Raw genomic sequence first — 27368 nt, 5'->3', positions numbered from 1 at the left:
ACATTTCTCCACATAGGTATACAAATAATTAGATCTTATTGAAGCCCTTAAAGAGGCAAATTTAAAATTAAGAGTTTTCTTTCTTTCCCCTCTGTTTCTTACTTACTTTTTCATGTTTCTCTTGATATTGAACTTTCCATTTAGTCCTCGTCTTTTCTGTGCAAATACTTGGAAATCTTCTATCTTGTTGAATTCCCAAACTTTCCCCTGGAAGTATATAGTCAGTTTTGATGGGTAGGTGATCCTTGGTTGTAGACCCAGTTCTCTTGCCTTTCTCAATATCATATTCCAAGCCTTGTGGTCTTTTAGTGTGGAGGCTGCCAGATCCTGTGTGATCCTGATTGGTGCTCCTTGATATCTGAATTGTCTTTCTGGCTTCTTGTAAAATTTTTTCTTTTACTTGGAAGCTCTTGAATTTGGCTATTATATTCCTCGGGGTCGTCTTTTCAGGGTTTAGTGTAGATGGCGATCTGTGGATCCTTTCAATGTCTATATTGCCCTCTTCTTGTAGAACTTCAGGGCAATTTTGCTGAATAATTTCTTTTAGTATGGAGTCCAAATTCCTATTAATTTCTGCTTTTTCAGGAGGACCAATGATTCTCATATTATCTCTTCTAGACCTGTTTTCTTGATCTGTCAATTTCTCAGTGAGATATTTCATGTTTCCTTCTATTTTATCAGTCTTTTGACTTTGCTTTATTTGTTCTTGTTGTCTTTAGAGATCATTGGCTTCTACTTGGCCCAATTCAATTCTTGTCTTTAGAGACTGGTTTTCTGCTATATTCTTTTGATTTTCCTTTTCGATTTGGTCTATCCTGTTTTCCAGCTGTTTGATTTTGGTCTCCAATTTGCTTATTAATTCTTTTGATTTGGGGCATCTTTTTCTAATTGCCCAATTCTAACCTTTAGAGACTGGTTTTTGGCTATAATTTTTTGGTTTTCCTTTTGAATCTGGTCTGTTTGGCTCTTCAAGGCTTCCAGCTGGTCATTTCTGGTCTTCAATTTGTTTATCAATTCATTTGATTTCTGAGCCTCACTTTCTAATTGCAAAATTCTGCCGTTTAAATTGTTATTTTCTTGCCAGTTCTCTACCATCTTTCTCATAATCTCAGATTTGAACTCTTCAATAACTTGTGACCAGTTTTCATTTTTTTGAGAAGGTTTGGATATGATTACTTGTTTGTTCTCCTCTGCTGTTTGCTCTGTTGTCTGGATTTTTTCTGTGTAAAAGTTGTCGTGTGTTAAAGATTTCTTCTTGATCTTTCTCTTCTGGGGTTCTTGTCTCTGGCTTGCCATTGTTAGCCCAGTGCCCTCTCAGCTTTATCCTCATGCCCAGGGTCTGTCTGCGCTCTTTGGGCTCCTGAGGTCTCAGGTCTAGTTGTTCTCAAGGTCAAGCCTCCTGGTGGTCCCCTTGCTTGTTACTCTGCCTGAAGCTCCTTTAATAGTCTCAGGGCACTGCTTCCACAGTTGTGCACCCCTCTGCACTGGTTCCCCACTCAAGGTCTAAGCCTGCACTCAGGATCCACATCTACAGCTGTGACCGTGCCTACGCTCAGAGTCTGTGTTCAAAGTCCGCGGGTTCTTTAGCCTCTTGGGGTCTTAAGACTTGATGCTCTGAGGAACAGGCCCTGGTGGTCCCAGGTAGCCATCAAAGACTTAGTGGATGCCCCAAACTTGTTCTAGCTCTGGTGCGCTGGCTTTGGCATTGTAGGTGGTGTGTGTGTGGTGGAGGGGGGGGGTTGCTCAGCTCACGTTTTAGTGAGAGCTGTTTCACCCCTTTATAGCATGGAAATGCCCTGATCCCACGTACCTTCAATGCTGCGCCCTGTTGTGGAGTCCCTTCGTTCCTCTGGATTTGTTTTTATGTCCCCTTGAGGAGTCCTATATGTTTCGGTTAGGAGAGGTTAAGCAGCTGCTTTTTACTCTGCCACCATCTTAACCCGGAAGCCGAGAAGGGACTATTTAATCAGATTCTCATGTTGGAGTTGGTAACTCATGACTTTAGACTGTAATTTTTTTAAAAAGGTTTATCTTCACTGTTCATAACAAAATTTCAATGATTAAAACTGTTATATAATGATAATATGCAAGAGCTCATCATATGGCATGGTGACTAAGAAAGTATTAGATTTAGATTCAATTCCAATATTATGAAAATTCTGGAATTGAGGTGTGGATATAATTCCTTTTGATAATATTTTCTTTCTTCACTCAAGCAATTTCGTGTCTTTTCCTTTGTGAGTTCTAGATCTTCTTTCTCCACATGTATACATTTGTTTGCATATGTCATGCCAGCAATCTCGTGTCATTGAAATGCTTCAAGGATCTGTTTTTTGTGTTTGAATGGCCTTTCTAGTGATACAGAGTGTATCTACTCTCTTAGAAGCTGATCTTCTTAGAATTCCTGAAACATATCTAAAATTTATCAAATTGCTTACTTTCTCAATGAGGAGGCAGGAGAGGGAGAGAATTTTGAACTCAAAATTTTTTAAAAACATGTTAAAATTTATCTTTATATATAGTTGGTAGAAAAAATTTAAATCTGAAAAAAGAGAAAAAGACTTTACAACATTGACTTCATTAGCATCATATGTGAAAATAGTGGACTAAGAAGCCTACTCTTTGAATAATTACTTCTAAAATGAAATCTACTAATACATGCTAAACATTAAATGAATAATAAATTAAAAAAGAAGTTATGGTTATATAGATTTATGATATTTTACTCAACAGTATAGGAAAATAAAATAGGAAAAATGAGAGGAATAGACTCAAACTTATAGGAGTGCCCTGTTAATTATCATCTCTATAACCATTTTTCTCTACAGATATCTTTCATGTCTTAGATTTTCTTACATTTAACCCTTGTTTTTCTTTGGAGAAAATATGACAGAATAGAAAGAGGGCTGGATTTGCAGTCAAAAGACCTAGGTTCAAATCTTGACTTTGTTACTCTTTGTGTGACTTCAGGCAAATCATTTCATCTCCTTAGGTCTCAGTTTCCTTGTCTGTAAAATGGAAGAGTTGAGTAGTTGATCTGTAAGATCCCTTCAGTCTCTATATCGATATGATACTTCAGTCATCCATTCATTTTACTTCAGTTTTCTCCTTGACTCTTCATTGCATTCTTCAAAGTAATTCTAGCATTTAATGCAAAGCTTGGCACATAGCAGGCTTTTGATTTGTTAATTGATTGATTGCGGGAAGGTAAAGAAGAGATGAGGGGAAGAAAAGAGTTCTGCTATTAGTGTGGCATAAACAGTACCCTTATTGAATTCTACTGCATGTTAAGAAAACCTAACAAAATATGGCTTGGTGTTTCATGCAATCATGAGACTGAAAAGGGCTTTAAGTAGCTTCATGAGGTCATCAAGTTCATCTCTGTGCCTCCAGGCAGGACTACACCCAAGCCATCCTAGACACATGATTGCAAAGCCTTTTGTGTCAAGGATTTCAGGAAAAAAACTCTTCTCTTAACCTTTAATGAAATATTTGCAAAAAGCTTTCAAACAAAACAGAAATCTTTCCGGAGAAGTGCTAGACATTTTTTCAGTGTTGGATTGAAGCGTGGATAACTTGAATATCTTACTGAATCTGTCACAAGGGTTCTTAACCCAAGTCTTTGAACTAAAAAAAAAATTAAAATTTTGTTTCTCTATAATTGGCTTCCTTTGTAACACCATGTATTTTGTTTTATGTCTATAAAAACATTGTTCTGACTGTCAAATGGGGTCCATGACCCCAAAAGGGTGAGGAACCCCCTCTCTAGAGATCAGGACCAGACTAGTGCTAAGCCATTCCTGGACCTTTTCCCTCCTGTTTATAATAGTCACTGGTGGGTCTTAGAGTTTCCAATGCATTATTCATAAAGAAGCTGATACCTAGATCTAAGATTCCATTAAGTCCCACAGGTTTTTTCCTTATGTATTCTGTGGGTTATTCTCCAGTTCACTTAAACCATGGTTTATAGCCAGGGTGTGTGAACTACAAGGCAGCTTTGTGATGTGATATCGGGTTGCAAAAAAGCACTCTTTTTACTCCATCTATTGCAACTTTCAACACATCAGACTTAGGCAGGCCTCTTCTGAAGTATGCCCTGTGACAAAGGTAGGTTCTCCAAAACCACTTATTTACTTAGCATGGGGAGAGGCTTAAGAAACAATGTTTATTCTGTTCCAAGATTGTGGATGGCTTGATTTTTTAATCTTAGAGCTTGCCATTTATACATTGTACTCCCTCTGGCCTATAGCCCACTTCATTATAAGACTTTAAGACTGGATAAGCTCTTAAAACAAATGGGCCTTTGTTAACAATTCACTGTTTTATATGGAAGTAAAAGATTTCTGAGGCATGCAGTCAGCTTGGCTTACTCTCATCAGAATGGGATAGGTCACCTTGGATTACTGGGTGCTTCTTAGGGGGCAGCTGCCTGCCATCTTTATGGCATTCACATTCACTTCAGATTGCCTTTACTTAAAATTTCCTGATTCTCATTCAGCTACCTCTCCTGGCCATCTTGAATGCTTAGTAGCCTTTTGCCATATTTGGAGCAGTAGAACAGATGTTGACATTATTACATCCTTAGTGCATATCCTCCTTTCAAAGAATGTGGAAAATTGTGTCAGCTTCTTAATAATAACACTTATGCTTATGTAGTGCTTTTTTGAGTTTGAAACGAACTTCTCATGTCTCATTTGATTCCCCCCTATAGCCCTGAGTGGTAGGTGCTTTTATTTTATTATCCCCATTTCACAGATGATGAAATAGGTCCAGGGAGGTTGTGATTGCTCAGAATTATCTGAGGCAAGATTTAAGCCTTGGTCCTAACTGTCTCCAACTACTGGATTGTATGATTTATGATTAGTCATTCAGCTATTAAAGTTTACTGGAACATGCTATGTAACATGTACCATCAAAAAGAAAAGAGAGGCAAATGAAAGCAGTATTTTGATATTTGTAGTGAGGCATTTGCAGAGACTTAATATGGAAACTGGAGATCCTTGGCTCATTTCATGTATTTTTGACTTATGATGCAGAGACCTTTTTTTTTTTAAAACCTTGATTCACATGATTGTTACTATGTTATTTTTATCCTTTGTCTTATTCCCACTGGTGACTGAATTAAATGTGATAGTATCCTACCCTTAGGATCTTCACATTTCCTAAAAAGTAATTCCATTTATTTATTTAATTAATTTGGAGTATTTTCCCATGGTTACATGATTCATACTCCTTCGCCTTCCTCCACCCTCCCCCACCCTGTAGCCAGTGAGCAATTCCACTGGGTTTCACATGCATCATTGAACAAGACCTATTCCCATATTATTAATATTTGCACTAAGGCGATCATTTAGAGTTGACATCCCCAATCATATCCCCATCACCATGTGATCAAAGAAATGTTTTTCTTCTGTGTTTCTGCTCCCATAGTTCTTTCTCTGGATGTGGGTAGCTTTCTTTCTCATAAGTCCCTCAGAACTGTCCTGGATCATTGACTTACTGCTAGTAGAGAAGTCCATTATATTCGATTGTACCACAGTGTATCAGTCTGGGTGTACAACATTCTCCTGGTTTTGCTCCTTTCACTCTGCATCATTTCCTGGAGGTCATTCCAGTTTACATGGAATTCCTCCAGTTCATTATTCCTTTGAGCACAATAGTATTCCATCACCAACAGATACTACAATTTGTTCAGCCATTCCCCAATCAAAGGGCATCCCCTCATTTTCCAATTTTTTGCCACCACAAAGAGCATGGCTATAAATATTTTTGTACAAGTTTTTTTCCTTATGATCTCTTTGGGGTATAAACCCAGCAGTGGTATGGTTGGATCAAAGGGCAAGCAGACTTGTAAAGCCCTTTGGACATAATTCCAAATTGCCTTCCAGAATGGTTGGATTAATTCGCAGCTCCATCAGTAATGTATTAGTGTCCCTATTTACCACATCCTCTCCAATATTTATTACTTTCTTTTGCTTTCATGTTAGCCAGTCTGCTAGGCGTGAGATGGTATCTCAGAGTTGTTTTGATTTGCATTTCTCTAATTATAAGAGATGTAGAACACTTTTTCATGTGCTTATTGATAGTTTTGATTTCTTTATTTGAAAATTGTCTCTTCATGTCCCTTGCCCAATTCTCAATTGAGGAATAGTTGATTTTTTGTATAATTGATTTAGTTCCTTAAATATTTGAGAAATTAGACCTTTGTCAGAGGTTTTTATTATAAAGATTTCCCCCCAATTTGTTACTTCCTTTCTAATTTTGGTTGCATTGGTTTTGTACAAACAAAATTTAATGTAATTTAAATGTAATTAAAATTATTCATTTTACATTTTGTGATGTTCTCTATTTCTTGCTTGGTTTTAAATTCTTTTCTTTCCCATAGATCTGATAGATATACTATCCTATGTTCACCTAATTTAATTGTAGTTTCCTTCTTTATATTTAGGTTGTTTACCCATTCTGAATTTATCTTGGTATAGTGTGTGAGGATCTTCACATTTTAAGAGGAACAAATAAGGGAAAAGTTGAAATAGTGGGAGAAATAAAATAGAAAGCTTCTCTCCCATCCTCTCTTCAGTTTTATATCTTTCCCCATCTGGAAAAATCCATTTTCAAATGAAGGGAGTTTCTAAAAGAAAAGTCAATACAGAGTGGCTTCAACACAATGTAACTAGAGTGACTATTGGAAAAACCAGCTTTGTTCCATATCCTTCCAAATAGTTTTATGAATCCAGGGCTGCTATCTATTTCCTGTTTGATAAAAGCCAGTGTTGATCTGTAGGTGGTTTGGAAAAGAGGAAAAGCAAAGAAGATGGCAAGAAAACCCTGTTGAGAGAGGCAACTCTAGAAATTTCCCCAAATAACCAGAGTCTTGCCTCACTTGAACATGTCTGCCATATGGTTAGTTGGCCTGCTTCAAGGACGGTTTCTAGGTGTTTAAAATTAAGAGTACAGCTATTATAAATATTTCTTTTCAATGAACTAATTTATCTTCAGTGGAATAATTTTAAGTATAAAAAAAACAATGCTATCAGAAAAATGATATGTTTTCAGTTTAAAAAAGAAAAAAAATTTAAAAGAATTATTATGGTCTGACATTTTCTTGGTGGTCTGCTGTCAAATTGCTACCCTTGGTATCTTCAGACCTATTAACTAGTACCCAGAGCAGTGATGGGCAACCTTTTGAGCTTGGTGTGTCAAAAATTCACCAAAAAACCGAGCATAACTTGGGTGGTGTGTCACTTCAAAAAAAAAAACAATTTCACAATATTTATAGTTTAAATAACAAATAAGAAAAATGTATAATTGTGATATATAACTGTATTTAATAAACCAAAATAGGTAAATTGATATAGGTAGAATTTTCATCTATAGTGCACAGAGTGTCTACATTACACTGTAGCAAATGTTTCATCCTTTGCATGCGTCCCCATACTATCTCATATGCGGCCGCATGAGGCCACGTGTCATCAAAAATGGTTAACACACACATCATAGGTTTGCCATCACCGACCCAGAGGTTCTAAGCCCAAGGATGGGCCAGGATGATTACCTCTGACTTCATTCTCTGCAGATGATCCTTGTTCCTTTGGGACCTCCATAGTGAGGGGTGGAGGGAGAGAGGAAAGGAAGAAATATTTATAGATAGAGATATAGATAGAGCTTTGATTAAGTACCAGGCACTATGCTATGTCTTGGCGATACTTGTTCAGTCATGTCAGACACATTATGATCCCATTTGACGTTTTCTTGACAAAGATACTGTAGTAGTTTTTTTTTCCCCCCAAACCCTTACCTTCCATCTTGGAATTAATATTTTGTATTGATTCCAAGGCAGAAGAGTGGTAAGGGTAGGCAATGGGGGTCAAGTGACTTGCCCAGGGTCACACATCTGGGAAGTGCCTGAGGCCAGATTTGAACCCAAGACCTCCTGTCTCTAGGCCTGGCTCTCAATCCACTGAGCCACCCAGCTACCCCTAGAGTAGTTTTCTAATTCCTTCTCTAGTTCATTTGACAGATGAAGCAAATAGGATTAAATGACTTGTCCAAGGGCACACAGCTAGTAGGTGTGTGGCTAGATTTGAATTCAGAAAGTTAAGGCTTCCTGCCTCTAGGCCTAGTACACTATCTCCTGTGCCATCTACCTGCCCCTCCATCTTCTAGATCTGTTACTTTTTGATATTGGAATTTTATTCCTTTCTAATAAGTTACTCATCCAGCCTCTCTCTGATGCCATGCTTCTCATCTATGGTTGTTGGAGGAACAACCTCTTTACAAGTATTAGCATTCATGGTGCTGAGTTTGGTGGTGGGAATACAAAGTCAAAAAATTTAACAAAGTTGTCAACTTCTTAGAACTAAGAATGAAGTTAAAATAAAAAGGCTGGATGAAGTATTAAAGTGCTTGCCTCTACAAAAAGGGCATGGACTTATATGGCATTAATTTATGTTGCTGGGTGGTGGTGGCATTTCAGGCTGTTGGAAAGGGATCATCTGAATAAAGATTGCTGAGTAAAAATTTACAGAATTTTGCTTCAGAAAGAGGCCATCTCTTTCAACCTATTCATTTTACAGATGAGCACTCTATCCACTGTGCCACTTAGCTGCTCTAGCTGCCAGGAGTACAAAAACAAGCAAAAAGAAAGACAGTCCCTGCCCTCAAAATGCTCATGTTCTAATAATGCAGGACAATACACAAAAGAGATCTGAAAAGCAAGGGATAGAGGATGGGGGCCAAACAAAGGTAAAAGTATTCAACATTAAGGCATGGCTTTGAAGGTCATCATGGGCCCCTCCACAACTTGGAGACCAAATCCCAGGAATAATTCACCAGTGGGAAAGGGCAGCTCTTTAAAAGGATATGCCTGGTCATATCCAGTGGAGCTATCCCTTCGGAATGCAAGATTACCTCTATAGTATGAAGAGTGTTAAAGTAAGACTTTTGCAGAATATTTATGCGCTCTAAAACACTGTCTCTTGTCCTACAGAAACTTTGTTGGGATTATGTGTATGCTCAGCCTTAGGTTTACTACTACCCTCATGCAGGCGTGTCGGGGGGCCCTCTAGATACCTTTCATATTTAACATATCTATGATTCTTTTCATCTTCTTAACTTCTTGCTTATTTATTTTTTTGTTAGATTCATTTAGTTCTGAGAGGGAAAAATTAAAGTCCACTGCTATTATTATTTTGTTACCTATCCATCTGTATCTCATTTAGTTTTTCCTTAAAAAAATCTAGATGCTATAATACTTGGTGAATATAGGTCCAATATTGATAATGCTTCATTATCCTTAGTAACCCATTCCCATTGTTTGTGGTACTTGAAATTATTACTTTTTTTGTTGCACTATGGTTTATAAAGAATATGTTTACTATTCTTTTTTACATTTGTTTGCAACCTTTCTGTGCCTTAATATACTGTCAGTTTTTGTAAAGATACTCTGTCTTTTTGGGAAATGCACATATTCTTTAACAATTTGGATATAATTGTCTTTTAGCTATAATTTTACCAGCAATTTGATCAGTTGTGTTTTTTCCATTTTTGTTTCTTTCTGTTAATTACTTGTTTAAACCAAGAGGGACACTGAAAACTCCTGTCATTATTGTGTTGTTGTCTATGTTTTTTGGTTGTTCAGTTAATATTTTCTTTATAAATTTACACACTATTTTAGCATATAAATTTATTGACATAAAAAAGAACTTCTACAAGTATTTTTGGATATACAAATTCTTTTTTTCCCTTTTTCTCTTTGAGGCATAAACCAAGTAATGGTATCTCTGGGTCAGTGAATATACATAGTTGCATAGTTTAATAACTTTTTTGGGCATAGTTACAAATTGCTTTCCAGAATGGCAGAACCAATTCATAGCTCTTCTAAGAATGCATTCCCAAGCCCGGAAAATGTGTTTCTTATCCAAATAGAAGGGTTTATAATAGTGCATTATATACATATAATAGGCCTTGTGCTGACTCATTTGAAATTGAACTTTCTGCTCAGACCTCACCATCACATAGCATGCTCACTAGTTAATGATCGAGACACTATATATCTCCTCCAAGATAGTGATATATTGATTTGGACTTTCTTTTTCTTGGAAAAAATCAGTATATTTATAAGAATTATACTTGAAAATATCCAATAATTTTGGCTGTGGTTTCATATATATGTGTGTGTGTATATATATAAATAGATGCACATATGTATATTTATATAGTTGTGTATGTATCTATATAGCTCTAGATATTAATTCTTGCTGTGTACTAAAACTTCTAAGATAGTTTTAATTTAAATTCAGGGGAGAGCTATACCTTAAGAAAGATTCCTTCAAGGGCAGCTAGGTGGCTCAGGGAAGTCCTGGGTTCAGATTTGGCCTCAGATACTTCCTAGTTGTGTGTTCCCAGGAAAGCCACTTAACCCCCATTGCCTAGCCCTTACCTCTCTTCTGCTTTAGAGGTGATATTTAGTTTCAATTCTAAGACAGGAAGTAAGAGGGAGAGAGAGAAATGGAGACAGAAAGAGAGAACTGAAAAATAGAAACAAGAAAGATATAATTTTATATATCTTTTTTTGGTCAAATTATGCCATCTGATAAAATTTTTTTACTTTAGTTCAATGCTTTCCAAATTTTATGTAGCGACCCCCGTCACTGTTACTCCCCCTCACATAAAAACTAACTTATACTCTGCTTACCAAAGTAAATGACTTTAAGAAATCTAAGATATTATGGTACTCTTACTTCCACATAAAGACTATTTAACTTTAGGATTAGATGTTATTTTCAAAGGTAGCAAGTAGCACAATCCAGCCCTGCTGTGTCATTAGCCCACAGTACTGGTGAGATTGGCAGATCATGCCCACCTCAGCCTTCAATACACACTGACTCCAATTTTACCTTGTTTGTGCATATGTGTTGCATTAAGTAAATTGTGCTGCTTTTAACTTTCAGTGGGAGTGATTTCACCATGTTAGCCTCCCTTTTGTCAGTTTCGATTTGAAGTTTCTTTTTCTTGGAAAAAAAATCAGTATATTTATAAGAATTATACTTGAAAATATCCAATAATTTTGGCCATGGTTTCATGCTCCTCAAGAGAATCTCTTGCCCTGCTGAGGAAGCAAAGTTCTCCTTTAGGCATTGTAAAAGAGTTATTTCATAGTGGGATGGATCTGTAACCAGTAATAAAGGAGTTTTTAACTTGGGGTCCACAAACCTCTTGGGGGATAGGTTTCAGGGGATCTGTAAACTTGGAAAGAGAAAAAAAATTACAGCTTTATTTTTATTTTTACTACCTTTGATTTTCTCTGTAATCCTGTATTTTTTCATTTTATGCATTTAAAAACATCATTTGGAAAAGGGGGGAGGGGCATAACTTTCACCAGACTGTTTCGGGGAGTGGGGAAGACATAAGAAAATATTAAGAAGCCCTGCACTGGTATGTTGTTTATACGGTTTTTTTTCTTCTACAGCTTAAAAAGTCTTTACGTAGTAGCTGCAGAGGCTGCTTATGATCTCTAAAAAAGCAATATGAATCAATAGTACTTTCTTCAGATCTTTCATTTCTTGTAGGTGTCTGCCATCATCTTAAGCTTATGGAATTTGTTGTGTAATAGCTCCAGAACTCTCTCTCGTTCAGAATCATTTATGGAGTGACTTCATAGCAGTGGAACTGAGGTTAGCACCCACTGCTTTCTTATGCCTCATATGGGATCATTTATGACCTGGTGCAGTGTATGGTTATACTACTCTAACTTTTAGCTCAGTAGCAGAAGGTTATTTTCTTTAAGCCCTTACCTTTCATTTTAAAATCAAATCTAAGTTTTGGTTCCAAGGCAGAAGAGCAGTAAGGGCTAAGCCAGTGATGGTGAACCTTTTAGACACCGAATGTCCAAACTGCAGTTCTCATGCAGGATGAGAACCGCCCCCCCACCTTCCCCCAGACAGGGGAGGGAGAAGCGCTCCCGTTGGGCTGCTGGGCAGAGGGGCGGGGGGGGGGTGGGAGAAATGTCCTCAGATTCAGTGGAGAGAGGGAGGGGAGCAGCATAGGCTCACCAACACGAGCCTAGAGCATAGGCTGGATCCAAAATAATGAAATTCAGTGTGAAATTTAACATTTGGCCACAAAATGCCACCTTCACAGCTACAAGATGGAGGGTCCCAGCTCGGTACCAGATTGGTGGCTCCAGATGAGTCCGTTGTGTCAGGTGTCACGTGGCTTGGGTCGCAGAATGAGGAGAATGGCCTCCGCACCTCTGACCCTGCTGTTCACTTCTGGACACTGATGGAGTGGCGAGTGTCCCCAGGAGAGTGAGTGCCTTCCATTCCATCGTAGAAAGGTCATTTGAAGGCGCGGGGACTGTGTTCGGCCTGGAGAAACTTGGGATGACCGTAATCACTGTATTCAGATGTTTGAAGAATTGTCATGAGGAGGAAGGACTAGACTTTTTCCCTTTGGCCAAAGTGGGCAGAAGTAGGAGCAGTGGGTGGCCACTGCAGATGGGCTCATGAGACCCACGATCTGGAAAGCTTCCTGACCATTAAAGCTGTCCTAGAGGGGAATGGGTGCCCTTAGATTCCTCCGCCTCGAGGGTCTTTGTGAAGAGGGTCTGCTGGGTGCTGAAGAGAGGGATGCAGGTTCCTTTCCTTTGCGCTCCTTCTGGCAGATGTCTGAGCTCTCTTTCTCCAGTCAGCAGCCCAGCTCCTTTCAGATAATTATCCTAGCTCTGAAGTTTTGGGTGCTCACAGCCTATAGAAGAGGCCATCTGCATCAACTCTGGTCTTTTCTGAATCGTAGTGCTGCAACCAGCCTGGCTCACATCTTCCAATTTATTGGTTATCAAAATGAAGGTCTTCTAAACAACTTTTACCATGAATAATTAGAACTAGCAGATCCCTAGAAAAACTTTAGGCCAAGGGTTCAAGTGAGTAGCATTCTCCTGGACAAGAAAGGCTAGCTTTTTCTTATCTTTCACTGCCTTGGGAATCTGATAGCATCTGCTGCCTAGGTCCAACACTGAAAACGCTAGTTGTCTAGAGGACATTTCAGAGTGTCCTGAACTCTGCCATGCTTCAGTGGTCAGTGAGATTCTCTGTAGACAGTTTTCCTTCGCAGAGATTAGAACATTCAGATTGATGACAAGAGACTTTAAGGCTAACTTTAGAATCCAAGAAAGCATTCTGTGCAGTCTATTTCTTTTGTTTTACCCATAACTAAAACAAACAAACAAACAAAATCCCCAAACCATAGTTATATCCTGTCCAAGAGGATAAGAACTTTAAACATCTATAGAACTTTTCTTTTATGGTTCTGCTTTGTGGACATATCCATAGTGCTTTCTTTATAATGCTCAAGGTTTTACAAACACTGCATCATTTCTTTATGTCATCCTTACTTGTTAAAATAAATGAGGGTACAATAAGCTCAAGAATTACATTCTGATTGATGCTCCTTTGCGCCTGTAGCATCAGATCTCCAAAAAATAGCTTAAATTGAATTCCCATAGTAGATTTTATTAATAAAACACTACCAAACCTGGGCTTGGTGCAAATAGAAAAGACCATAAATCAGGTGTGATTGAACAATTATTTTAGTAAATAACTTTTTATTAATATCCTTTGTTTTTATAATTCACATTCTCCAATGGATTCCTTACATCCCCTTCCAGAGAACTAGTCTCTTATAAATAAAAAAGTTCAGCAAAACTAACCAACATATTGAAACTTTTTAACATTATATACAGTGTTCCACATCTAGAGGCATTTCTCTTCCCTCTTCTTTCTCACCCCCTTCATAGAAAAGATAATTATCTCTTCCTTAGATAGGGCCAAGGTTACTCATAACTATGTAGCATTCAGTTTTGATTCTTTTGTTATTACGCCCCCCCATGTATATTGTTATATCATCATTCTATATATTTTTCTAGTTCTGCTTACTTCATTTTAAATCAGTTCATATAAACCTTCACAGGCTTCTCTATATATTCCTATTTGTATTCTTATAGCACAGTAATATTCCATTATACTCATTTACCATAACTTGTTTAGACATTCTCTAGTGAGTGGGCATTTATTTTGTTTATGCTACTACAAATAGCATTAGTATATATAAATATATTTATACATGTTATAAATGTATAGAATATATGCTATATGGTGGTAAATATGAGGCTTTTGTTTTTGTCATTGACTTCCTTAAAGTATATATGACCTTAAAATTATTCATATTTATCTTTCTGTTGTTTGCAAAAATTACCTTGCATTACTTTATCTGAAATATGTTAAAGTGAAAATAACTTTTTAAAAATTGGAGCTTATATCTATAGGCCTGCTACAAAATGCAGGCAGTTGGATCAGATGTACTTTTTGGCTAAAACAAATCCATGATTCTATAATGTATAAATAAATGTGTATGTTATTTCATTAGAAGCTGATTTGGTTTAACTCTCTCCTTTTCTGTGTTTTCCCAGATATGATCTTTCTTCAAGGATCAGAGGTCATATTTAAAGTGGCTTTAAGTCTGCTAGGAAGCCATAAACCCTTGATTCTACAACATGAAAATTTAGAAACCATAGTAGATTTTATTAAAAATACACTACCAAATCTGGGCTTGGTGCAAATGGAAAAGACCATAAATCAGGTATGATTGAATGTGGGTGTGTACAAAATTCAAGTTGCACTTCGATGTATCCTGAACAGTGATTTCTGTGTGATCAGGTGATCCTGGAGAGCAGGGATTATAATGTCTTGCACAACTACTTATCCAATACAACACTTTGCACTTAGTAGGTGATTGACAACTATTTGATAGCCAATAACAATTAATTTAGTGGTAAAATTCACCAATAGAAAAATGCCTGTGATGTTTAAATTAAAAAACACTAGTACACATATTAGCAGTTGTTTAAGATTTAGGATGTTTAGTTCTAATGTTTTGCTTTTCTGAAATATTCAGATATATTATCTAAGGTTTTTCATGTGGATTTAATAATGCTTTGATTTTTCTACAGAAGACAATTAATGCATTTCCTTTTAAAATAGAAATGTTTTAATAGTAATGCTTTATTGAATATAATTTTTATTACACAAGTGTATGGCTGGGAGGGAAAATATAATGAAAATTACATAACTATGTAATTGATGTGGGATGAGTTTTTTCAGAATTTCAATTCTTCACTCTTAATTTTAACACCTCTTTACTTCAAACTGTAGAAAATTTGTTGCTTGAAAAATTGAGTGTGATTTATTAAATATTTTGGTTGACTGAATTTTAAAACCAGGACCAATAGGTGAAAGTTTCAGGGATTGCAGAAGTTGGCTTAATAGAGAGAGAAGCACTTTCCAAAATAACAGGCCCTTAGAGTTGGATAAGACTGCAGAGGCCATCTAGTCTAATTTGTACTTGCCCAGGATTTGCCACATGCGTGACCAAACCAATCTACTTGCTGTATGTGACTTTCCATTTCTCATTCATCTATGTCTTTTGCACCAGCTCTTCCCCATGAGTAGAATTTATTTGTTATCCACTTTGTTTTTCTTCAGTCTAAATTTCTAGAACAAACCCTTTTGAGTGACTATAAATCTAAGTTAGAAGGTACTGCAATGTTTTGGGTCTTTAGTAGGTTTTAATTAGTACAATTAGAAAGTAAATTTTTTTAAATGGCTTTTATTGATTTTATTTTTACATGACCTAGATTTCCCCCTAAATCTGTCCTCTGCTTTACTCCCTTATACCCTAAAAATATTTGTAAAGAACAAGAAGTAGAGAAAAATATTCCAAAAAATGATAAACATATCCTAAATACCTGAAATTGTATGCAACACTTCACACCTATAGACCCAAGCTATACAAAGGAGCAGGAGGGAGGGGATATATTCTCCTAGCCCCTCTTTAGGGTCAAGTTTATTCTTCATAATTTAGCAACTTTCAGTTTCAATTTTTGTGTGTGTGTGTGTGTGTAAGCAGTTCTTTCATTCCTATTGTTTTCTCGTTGTGCACATTGTTTTCTTGACTGCTTAGTTTGCTTTGCATCAGTTCATGTAAATCTTCCTTAGCTTCTCTCTATTCACCATGCACAGTCTTTCTTCCAGAACAATAATATTCCATTACATTCATACACCATAGTTTGTTTAGCCACAGATTATAAACTGCTTGTGGGCCTTTCTAATCCTTATCTCCTAACATAAGGTAAGTATTCAGGAAATACTGGTTGACTGATTTTATTATGCATGCAATTAAAATCTCTTCCTGGTGAACTATCCAGGTATTTCACCTTTATCTGCAGTTTTATGGGAACTCAGAGTAACTCTCCAAGAGCAGCATAAAGTAACTTATAGAATGATATGCATTCCAGTGTCTTCAAGTTCATTTTCCCTCTTTCTCATGAAAAACATCCCTAGGCAGTTGGTCATTCAGTATCCATTTGAATGCTTCCAATTATGAGAAGCTCACTTTTCAATCTGACCTTGTATTTCCTAGCAGGTTAGCTTTAGCTATTTTTGCGATTCTTTCAGATACAACAACACAGTGCATTGTAAATTGATCTGCCTCCTGAAAGGAAAAACCTCCCTCTTTGCTCTAACTTACTGAGAAGAGGAAGTTCCATGACAAAAGGAAAGGCATGCTTTCTATGAAAGGGATGATTCATGAGCATTTATAGTAGGAAGTCAATGTAATGAAAGAGTGTTTAGGACGGTGATGGCAAACCTATGACATGTGTGTCAGTAGTCATTTTCAATGACACGCAGCTGCATGTAGCCGCATATAGAGAGGTATGGGGCTGCAATGCTGAGGATGAAACATTTTCTGTAGTGTAGTGTAGTATAGACACTCTGTGCACTATAGATGACAATTCTACCTATATTAATTTACCTATTTTGGTTTATTAAATAGTTATATGTTGCAATTATACATTTTTGTTATTTAAACTATAAATATTGCAAAATTATGTGTTTTTTCTTGAAGTGACACACCACTCGAGTTATGCTTGTTTTTTTTTTTTGGATGAATTTTAACATACCGAGCTTAAAAGGTTGCCCATCACTGGTTTAGGAAGATGGAGATGGTCAGTAGTGTCAAAAGCTTTAGGGAGATCAAGTAGAATTAAGCCTGAGACATGATGATTGGATCTAGCAATAAAAAAAATTATTGGTAACTTTGGAGATCCTAATTTTTGTAGAGCAATAGGGTTGAAGGCTTTAATATAGGCCAGATTGATTTACTGAAAGATAAGAGTTGTTTCACTTTTGCTTTGTATCCTGAGTACCTAAAAGTGTCTGGCACATAGTAAGTGCTTAATAAATGTTTATGGAATTGTTATTAAACCGATCAGTGTTGAGATTGAGTCCACCAAACCCTCACATATTTTTCACAGGATCTTTGGTCTATCAGTGACTCCTCTGTTGTGTATTTGTGCACTTGATTTATTGAATTGAGGTGTAGAATTTGCAATTCATCCTTATTTCATCTTAGTTAGTTTAGCCCAATCAACTATCCTTGAAGAAAGACCAATATGGCATTGAGGTAGAAGTTGCAAAGAGTTAATATTGACTGAATATAAGAGAAAACATCTTACCAAATAGAGATATCCTCAAGTTAAATGGCTTGCCCTTTGCTGTAGTTTTTCAGGCAGAAGCTACATGACTACTTTGGGTAATGATATAGAAGAGATTCTATACCCAGTATGTTTGCATTCCACTCCCTTCCTTGCTTTTTGAACTTCTTGTCATTTATAAGAATACCATTGTCAGTGCTTTCATTCAAATCATTCATAAAAGTGTTGAACAGAAAAATCTGAACAGTGCCATTGGGGTACTCAATTATAGATTTTCTCACAAGTCAACACTAACCTATTGATATTCTGTTGTGACCCATTCTTGTGATCTGACCAATTACCCAGAACTAAATCTTCCTAGGAATACTAGAGTCTTAACACATATCTCCGTGTTGTCCACAAGGATTTTCATTCTGTCTCCTTATGGACTTTATGTCTCACTCTCACAGGTTGACTGTTCACCCAGGTCTAAATCTTCCTGAGAGTACTATAGTCTTAACAAATATCCCTTTATTTTCTCCACAAGGATTTTTGTTCTCTTGCCTAATCTACTTGTTCCTTCATTGCTACCAACAAACATGTCCAGTTTTCCACCGTCCTTAGAAAACCTTTTTTTATGACCCATCAGGTTATCATCTTGTATTTTTCTTCCCTTTCACAACCAAGCTTCTAGAACAGGTATTCTGCACTCTTTGGTTTATTTCCTTCTCACTTTTTGACTACTTGCATTCTATCTTATGACCCCACCACCCAACCAACACCATTATCCCTCTGGGTTTTCAGGGCATTGCTCTTTCTTACTTCTGTCTATCTGAAGGGTTCCTCTCATTCTCTTTTGCAAGTTCATCCTTCATGTTGTAAGGCAGGGCTATAGAGCTTTCCAACATCCTCTGAATCTTTAATCCAGTAGCCAGTTAACAAAGGAGAGATGGGTTAGACAATGTCATCAGGCATGTATGATCAGAAAAGAAAGAAGGTCAGACATATGGCAAGGATGAAGTTGAAAGACTTTCTTCTTCGTCTGTATCTGCCTCAATATATTGGGTAAACTTCTTGTGGAGGATATTTGGGAGGGCATGGACAAGATGGATAAGAAGGCATGGATGGACTCTGACATACATCTTTGGAAGGAATATACTCATAGTAATAAAATCAAAGATCCATTGAAATATGCTGGTGAATGCCAAGATTTTGGGATGGTTTTATTGAACCTTTGAGAGATAAAGATTTCCTCTCTCTCTGTTGTGAACTCTTGTTAGAGTGATGGGTATTTGAAATGGAAACTAGATAGATTCATAGTAAAGAAAAAGAAAAGATAATAAATATTTGCAACATAGAGGTCTCTCTCTCTCTCTCTCTCTCTCTCTCTCTCTCTCTCTCTCTCCCTCTCTCCCTTCCTCCCTCCCTCCTTCTTTCCTGCACTCCCTCCCTCCTTCTTCTCTTGGCCTTGCCTCTTCTTTCTAGGCTTGCTCTAGAACATCTCTCTAGCCTGCATTCTGCTTGCTGGCAGCTTACCTATCCTTAATGATATTAAGCTCTTTGAAGTTTATTTATTTCCAAAATAAATTATGGCAGCAAGTAGGAGACAAACTGAGACAATTCCTTCAATTCCAGTATTTCTTCGCTTTTGATAATCGGGTAGAACAGAGAAACAACAATAACAAAAAAAAAAAAAGCAGGGAAACTCATAGGAATCTTCTGTAGGACCTGCCCTGCTAAAGTTTGAAGTATTATTTTCATTTGTTGTGTTAGCCTAAGTGGTAAAAAGCAAATACAGAGTAAATATGACCTGAGAAAGTTGGGAATTGTGTTGTTATTTCCCTGTTGATAAAAGATGGTAATTTGTTGTTGCCATTTTCAGTTGTCCACTTGCTAGAATACCTTTTGGTTAAATTTAAGTGAAATGATCCACCCTATTTTTAAGATTTTTCTTTTCCTATTTGTCAAAAGAGTACGATAGTGGAAAGAATTCAAATTAGCCGTCAGAAGAGGCATGGGTCCTAATTCTGACACTTAATAGTTGTGTGACAGTGACAAGTCACTATACCTCCCTATTACTCAGTTTACTCATTTACAAAATATAAAAAAAGATGTCTATCATAGTTACTTAATGCACAGGATTATTGTGAGGATTGGGTGAAATAATGTAGGTGAAGTGCTTTGTAAACCTTCAAGTGCCACAGATTGGGTGGTTTTCTTGTGTTTTAGCCATATAGCCCATCTCTAAATTTTGTGTCCCTTTTTCCTTTTATTCTTCACATTCTTTTGTTCCTCTCCCTTACTTGTCATCATTTGTGCTAATGTATAAGTCATGAGCTGAAAATTGTGATGAGTTTTGTCACTAGTTTCAAACCTAGAGGCTGGTGACTATTCTTTTTTCTCTAATCCCACAAGCCTCTGTGGTATTACCAGCTGCCATTCAGAGAAAATCACCAGGCTTCTTCCCCCCTGATAGTCTTGATAAAAAGCAGATAAAAAGCCAGGAACTCCAAACTTAGAGCAAGAAAAGAAAGTCTGCCATTTCTTGCTCTTTTTCCCATCTTCCGGCTAGAAGCTTAATGCTTTCCTTATATTCTTCTTATTCCTCCTTCATATTTCCAAAGTCTTCTCCAGTGGTACTTTGTACCCATGGAGTCAGGTGGAAGAGACTTCCTGTGTGGCCAGGAAAACCACACAGATGGGCTTGTACCAGCTGGAAATTTCTGGGTGGCCATTGAGGGCAGCCATGACCCTATTTCATCAAAATAATTCATTCCATAGATCACAAAGCCTTTAGGAACTATGACCTTATCTGGACCTGGAAGGAGAAAGAGTATGACACCCACTGCCAGTTACAGATATTTGTAAAAGCTATGCTGGACCCTCCAGCTATCACCTAGAAGCCCAAGAACAGCTGTGAATCTAGGCACTTCTAAAAAGATCAGAAATGGGAGCAGCTGGGTAACTCAGAGGATTGAGAGCCAGGCTTAGAGACAGGAGGTTCTAGGTTCAAATGTGACCTCAGACACTTCCTAGATGTGTGACTCTGGGCAAGTCACTTAACCCCTGTTGCCTATCCCTTAACTGCTCTTCTGTCTTGGCACCAATACACAGTATTGATTCTAGGATGGAAGGTAAGGGTTTAAAAAATAATAATAAAAATAAAATAAAAAGATTAGAAAAAGATCAGGAAGGAGCAAATGTAGCTTGTCTAGTGAAGGACCCTGGATTTTCCTTATCATCATATCTTCATGTTTCTTCTAGATTAACTATGATTTGAGACTGAAAATGAATATTCTTGTGCTTAAAATGGTCAGCTATCATGAATCAAAAGAGTGTCAGACATAGAGGTGAGGTAGAGATAGAGGTGATACTGTTATCAGTTTGGGACCTTTTTATAAAAGAAGAAAACAAAAGGTATATCAGAGGCTTTGTGAAATGGGTAAAAAGCCAATGTTTCTGCAAACTTTTTGCACTTTTTTTTAAAGCAAAACCGTTAGCCATAGCAATGCCCAAGTCCAAGAAACTTGGATACAGACAGGATAGTTGTTTAGAAAGTTACCCAGCAAATTAAATGTACAGTCTTCAGAAGCTTAGTTCTTGGACGCACAGATCCTAATCTTGACAGGTTATGGGCTTTGCCTTTCTAAAGCAGACAAAATAACTTTAGGGCTGTTTGTGCCATTAAAAATGGATAGCTTGTTATCTTTCATAGGCAACGTTGAAAACTGGGACCTTAAGAACCTCATGACAGGCTTGACAAATGAAAATGTTGACTCCATGTGCTCAGCTCCAAGTGGCTGGAAGTTACATGAAAATTTTTAGGAAAGCCAAGCATGGAACTTATGGGCTAGTGGTTAACTTAGAATTGTGTCACATTTTAAAAAAACGGAATAGTGGGAAAGAAAAGACAACACCCACAAAACTACTCTGATAATTCATTGCCTTAAGATATTAGCCAACTTTGAATAACTTTATATGAGATCTTGAGGCAGTGAATGGAATGCCCATCTTGAAGTCAGAGATCTGGAGTTCAGATTTGTCACTTAATATTTGGGTGATTTTGGACAAGTCAGCTAACTTCTTTGGGCCTCAGTTTCCTTATCTGTTAAAAAAAATGAGAATTGTTCACTTCAGTCCAACTCTTCATAACCCCATTTTGGAGTTTCCTTGGCAAAGACACTGGAGTGGTTTGTCGTTTCCTTCTCCAACTCATTTTACAGATGAGGAATTGAAGGCAAACAGGATGAAATGATTTGCCCAATCGCATAGCTAGGAAGTATCTGAGGCCAAATTTGAACTCAAGGAGATGAGTCTTCCTGGTTCTAAGTCTAGTGCTCAATCCATTGTATCACTTAGCCACCCTGAGAATTAGATAACCTATAAGGGCCCTTCCAATTCTAACTCCAAGATCCCATGAAATCTACAGATCCTGCTGAATGCTCACGTTAATATGACTTACCCCTTCTGGCTCTGGTGTATGATTTTTTTTTCAACTTCTTTTTTGCTGTTTTGATTTAGTAAATTAATGGAACCTGCTTTTCATCCCTCAACCAGTCTTCCTTTCTGGTGACAAAGATTCTGAGACCTGAAATAGGCCACTTGGGTCCCTCCACTAAGAGTCATCTCTTTCGTAAAACATCTAGCACAAGTTTAGAGGTATTGTCCCGGGGACAGATCTGTCTTTTGAGAATCTAACATATATTACCATGGTTTGGGGGGGGATTCTAGATTATAATAGCTAAAACAAGACAGCAGCAGATTTGGCAGTCAGGAGGTAATGATATAATTAGGTAATAATAATTATAGCCCAGGTTACTTCCTAGGGATTAATGATGGGCTGAGAGTCCTTGGGGCCAGCTGAAAGCCATTAACCTTAGCAGGTCTTCAGTCTACATAAATGTTCAAGGTTTTGTTGCCAACACTTTCCAAGCTAGAAGATAACTTGAAATAAACCTTTCTGGTGGGAAAAAATATTTGAGATATGCACATGTATTTCATATGCATCTTTGTCAATGCATGTGTATATTATAAAGAGAGAGAAACAGAGAGAGGCGTTTCAGTATAGATTTAGAGACAGAGAAGGAAAGTTTGAACTTGTTTTCATCAGTGTGGGGGAAATTCTAGTATGTAAATTCCCTTCACCAGTGCTATTCAGTAGCAGCCTTCTGAGCTAGGTATGGGAAGTTGCCTAGGACCCTAAAAGGTTAGTCAGTAACTTGCTTAGAGGTTAGTTTTTAGTCATACACCTAGTATAGGGCAGAGTCAGGGCCTGAACCAAGGTCTTCCTGAATCTGAACTGACCTTCATACCACTCAGAAGATTTCTACCTCTGTCTTTGTTTCCTGTAGTCACTGTGTACTTAGAAAGTTGTATGTGAATTGAATTTTTTGCAGATAGAATCATATCTCATGCACTGGGGAAGTACATTATTTAAAACAGCCTTACAATGAATTCTTTTATTTTTCAACTTTTTAATTCAGATGTCTTACTGGTCATCTAGGTCATCTTTCCCCATCCCCACTCCAAGTTTATAAATGAAGAAACGGAGACCCAGAGAGGTTTGAGTGCCTTATCCAAAGTATCCCAAAGAGAAACCGGCAGGTCTGGGCTTTTAACCAAGACCCTTGGCTACCAAATGCACTGAAATAACTTGCCCAAGGTCATCTGTTTTGTATGGTCTGATTCTTGAACACTGGATCTTCTTTCTTAAAGTGAGGCATAGATGAATGTTTTGAAACTATTTGAATAATTTTGTTCAGGTCTGGGATCCATTAGTTGCTTTTTGTTATGCTAAAATGGCAAATTAGATTCTTGAACATTTAGGTTCTTTGTCCTTGGGGGCATACTTGTTGACTTCAATTGAATTACCTATGGAGGCAGAATGTGGTTTCATTGTCATCTGCAGTAAAAATAAAAGACTACTGTGGTATAGGGGTAAGATTGGTGGGGTGGGAGTCAGGAGGCAGGCCAGAGTTTTTATTCTAATTTACTCTTCTTGGAATAATAGTAGGCCAACTACTTAACCTCTCTGAGACTCATTTTCCTCATCTGTAAAACAGGGATAATTACCCTAACCTATTTTAGAGTTGTGAGGGCAAATAAGCTTATGCACCTGAAAGTTCTTTGAAAACTAGAATACTATACAAATGTAATGTATTTTATTTATTTTCAGCTAAGTATGTCAGTGATTATGTGCCAAATTAGGTTTCTTGGATTTATGTAATTTTTCTAATTAAAAACTCATTAGTAAAGGAGTCAGTGCTCTCAAAGAGAAGAAAACATGGTTATCCATATCAGAAGATCAAATGATCTTCTTTGGTATTCTGGTTCTTCTGATTCTGACAATGTAGTTTCAAAGGGTATTAGAACACATTCTCACATGATGTGCCCTTATTAAAGCTGCTACATGAGAGAAAAGATAGCAGTGAGAGTGAATACATCTGATTGTTTTTAACCTTAATTTCACTCTATAAATTCATCCTCCGAATAATGTATTGGGACCCTCCTAGAAAATTCAGTTTAATTGAAATCCTGAACTACAAATATATTCAAACCATCACTTCACCAGGCTTTGAGCGACCACTACATTATGATTTTCATGGAAACAATGAAGGGAGGGGAAAAAATAGCCTCAGTAGCAAAAAACCCAGTCTCCTGAGTCCCTGAGTCTTCTCTCCACCAAGTCACACTGTCTTCTAAGAGAAACCAAACAATGAGCAACTGATTCACTTCTGTGCTTTAGGGTTATTTTTCTAATGTGTGGTTTTCCCCATCACCATTACAATTTGGGAAGGAGGACAACTCAAGCATTGTTTCTCATTCACTCATCTATGTGGGTGACATTTGGGTTCTGTATCCATTTTTGCATTTTTAGTTTTTTGGTCCAAGGAGGGTCTTTCAGTAAACACTTCCATTACATAGCTGTTCTTCTGATGATGAACTATAATTAAACTTTGACCCAGTAACAGTGTGAATGGGAGCATGGTTCATTTTTTAAAAACCCATTGTGGTAGCATTTTAGGGTATAGACATTGTGATTAAAAAAACTAGCCTGACTTTTCAGGATCTAAAAGTATAATTTATCTGGTAGAGAAATGATTCTCTAGAAAAGTTTGAGAAAGGTTTTGTCTTTTGGATAAATGGTAATAGAAATATGAATCTCTCTTTTTAAAAAAGAACATTTCCCTCCTGTCTTAGAAAAAATACTAAATATTTGTTCCAAGGGGAAAGAGTAGTAAGGACTAGGCAATAGGGATTAAGTGACTTGCCCAGGGTCATAGCTAGAAAGTGTCTGAGGCCACATTTGAACCCAGGACCTCCTGTCTCCAGGCCTGACTCTCAATCCACTGAACCACCTAGCTTCCTCTGAGCCTATCTCTTAAATTTTATTGTACGTTGCCTTAAAATTGTTCTCTAGTTGTAGAAGGTATTCTGTCTTCTCATAATTTTCCAGAGGTAACTAATCCAAATGGTTAAAGTTCATCAGGGATAGAAAGCATGACTACCTTTAGTAAATCCCCCTTAGAGCCTGTCACAAGACTCAGAATTCATTCATTCATTCATTCCACAAACACTTAATACAATAGTCAAATGTGTGTGCAGAACTGTGCTAGGCTTCAAATGGGAGAGAGAAGCAGTGAGGAGAGAGAATCCTAAGCTTAAATAAAACATAATCCTATCCACTTGTAAACAGTTATGCAACAAATGCTTAGCAAAAGCTGGCTCACAGAAATCCCCCGAATGCCTCTTTGTGGTCCTCACTCTTCTCGGTGCCTGACCATTTCTGTATGCTTCAGGTGTTTGAGATGGACATCTCCAAGCAGTTACAAGCTTATGAAGTTGAATACCATGTGCTTCAGGATGAACTCATTGATTCATCACCACTCAGTGACAACCAAAGAATGGATAAATTAGAAAAGACCAATAGCAGCTTGCGGAAACAGAACCTTGACCTCTTGGAAGAATTGCAGGTAAGAGGATGTGAAGCTTTCTGCCCAACAAGCACATTGTTGTTTATTGACACACCTAAGAGAAGGGGTCGGTGTAGACTCCCTCATAGCCATGAGACCTTTTTCATCCATATCCATTACAAAGATTATTTCAAAAACCCAGGTTGGAATGAGATGGATGCGGATCAAAGCATACTATCTTTTCTTTATGGTTTTATTTTGGGGTTTTGGTTTTGCATGAGTGTGCTCTTATAATAATGGCCAACGTGGAAGTGTGTTTTGCATGATAATAATAATAAAAAATCAATAATAAAAAAAAGAAGAAAAATGCCTCCTGGTGGGGGGACGAATTAGCTTAGTGGATAGAGGGCCAGACCTAGAAGCTCCTGGTTCCAAATCTGGCCCCAGATGCTTCCTAGCTATGTGACCCTGGCACATAGTGGGCAAGCCACTTAACCCCAATTGCCTAGCCATTACCAACTGTTCTGCTTTGGAACCATTACCCACTGTTGACTCTAAGACAGAAGATAAGGGTTGAAAAAAAATACCCCAGTATAATTAGTCCACATCTGTGGAGCAAATGATACCGCATTAAGGTGGGATGGCTCCTTGGTCTTTGCTATGGCCAGAGCATCCCCAAACTTGACTATTTCTACAGTTACCCTTCCCTGACTCACCCAAAGATAAACCAGGGCTCAAAGGGGAGGTACCACTAAAGATCTGCTTGCCAGAAGATTGTGTTTGCTGAGAGAGAAACCAAACAATCTAGAGGGAAACATCAACTTGTTGAGAGACCAAGAATAGAGCTAATCCAATCAACCAGGTATTAGTGTCGGAGCTCTTCATGTTTAAGGGGCTTGGTGAAATATGTAATAGGTACTTCCTAAATATTTGTCTAATTTAATTGATATAGTTGTGACATATCGATCCATAGGCCTTGAGAAGCTTCCATTCTAATCATATGCTATTGGCCATGATGCACAAATGAAGATGGAAAATGTTTGGGAGGTTTTTCTCCTTGGACCTCACCTGGAACTTTATCTTGTACCTCACTGATGCACTTGTCATGCATGGTTATTATATACGTCATAGTTAACCTGCATGTGTTTTATCCCTCACACAACACTGTAAACTGCCCAAGTATAGGAACTTTTTATCACAGCTTTGTATAACAGTTCCTTGCAAAATGCAAAGACACACAGTAGGTGCCTAATCAATGGCTTGGGTTTTCCTGTAATTGAATAGACATTTTGGAAAGAGTCTAGTATATTGGCATTGGGTTGTAGTCATAGTTCTTCTGGTTCTGTAGTTTTGGACAAGTTATTTATTATCTGTTTCCTTTGGGGTAAAATGAGGGTGATAGTACCATCCTACTTACCTTTCAGAATTCCTGTGAAGATCAAATAAGATTATGTCTGCAAAAACACAAGGGAAAAGCATAAAATTCAATGCAAATGTACTGAGGTATTAATATTATATAAGGGGCTTTCAACATCAGTGAGAAGCTTCCTATGGTAAAAGCATCTTTTTCTTTAATCCCTTAGGAGACATTTTATATAATCTGAACAGTGTATATGAAATAAATTAGGAGTTTTATTCCAAATCATTGTAATTCAAATCAATTCTCTTGGCTGATGGCCATTTATCGGTGATAACAGAGGAACCAAGATTGTAGTTGTCTCAAAGACTAAAAAATCAAATTTACCATAAAGATACCTCTTTCAAGCAAACTTCAGACATTGGCTAAAACAACAATAGTTGGTGTGGTTTTTTGTTGTTGTTGTTACTGTTTTTGTGGAAGCTCAAGAACAATTTGAAAAACATTCCTTAGGGCATATCCTAACTGAGATTTCTGTAATTCATCTGTTTTTAAAGGAGTGAGCTAT

The 27368-nt window shown here is 37.3% G+C and overlaps 1 protein-coding gene across 5 annotated transcripts in view; it reads left to right on the top strand.

Moving 5' to 3' along the window:
• TBC1D1 (TBC1 domain family member 1) overlaps nt 1–27368 on the top strand; it is a 315182-nt gene that overhangs the window by 277928 nt on the left and 9886 nt on the right. For all 5 annotated transcript variants that reach the window (XM_044681366.1, XM_044681365.1, XM_044681364.1 and 2 more), the window contains 2 exons: nt 14468–14637; nt 25330–25503. In XM_044681366.1, coding sequence (XP_044537301.1) covers nt 14468–14637; nt 25330–25503 — 344 coding nt within the window. The remainder of the gene's footprint in view (nt 1–14467; nt 14638–25329; nt 25504–27368) is intronic.

The sequence above is a fragment of the Gracilinanus agilis genome, chromosome 6 (genome assembly GCF_016433145.1).
Source record: "Gracilinanus agilis isolate LMUSP501 chromosome 6, AgileGrace, whole genome shotgun sequence".
Classification (NCBI taxonomy): domain Eukaryota; kingdom Metazoa; phylum Chordata; class Mammalia; order Didelphimorphia; family Didelphidae; genus Gracilinanus; species Gracilinanus agilis.
Note: the sequence above shows the minus strand (reverse complement) of the source record. Positions and strands in the feature narration are given on the sequence as shown.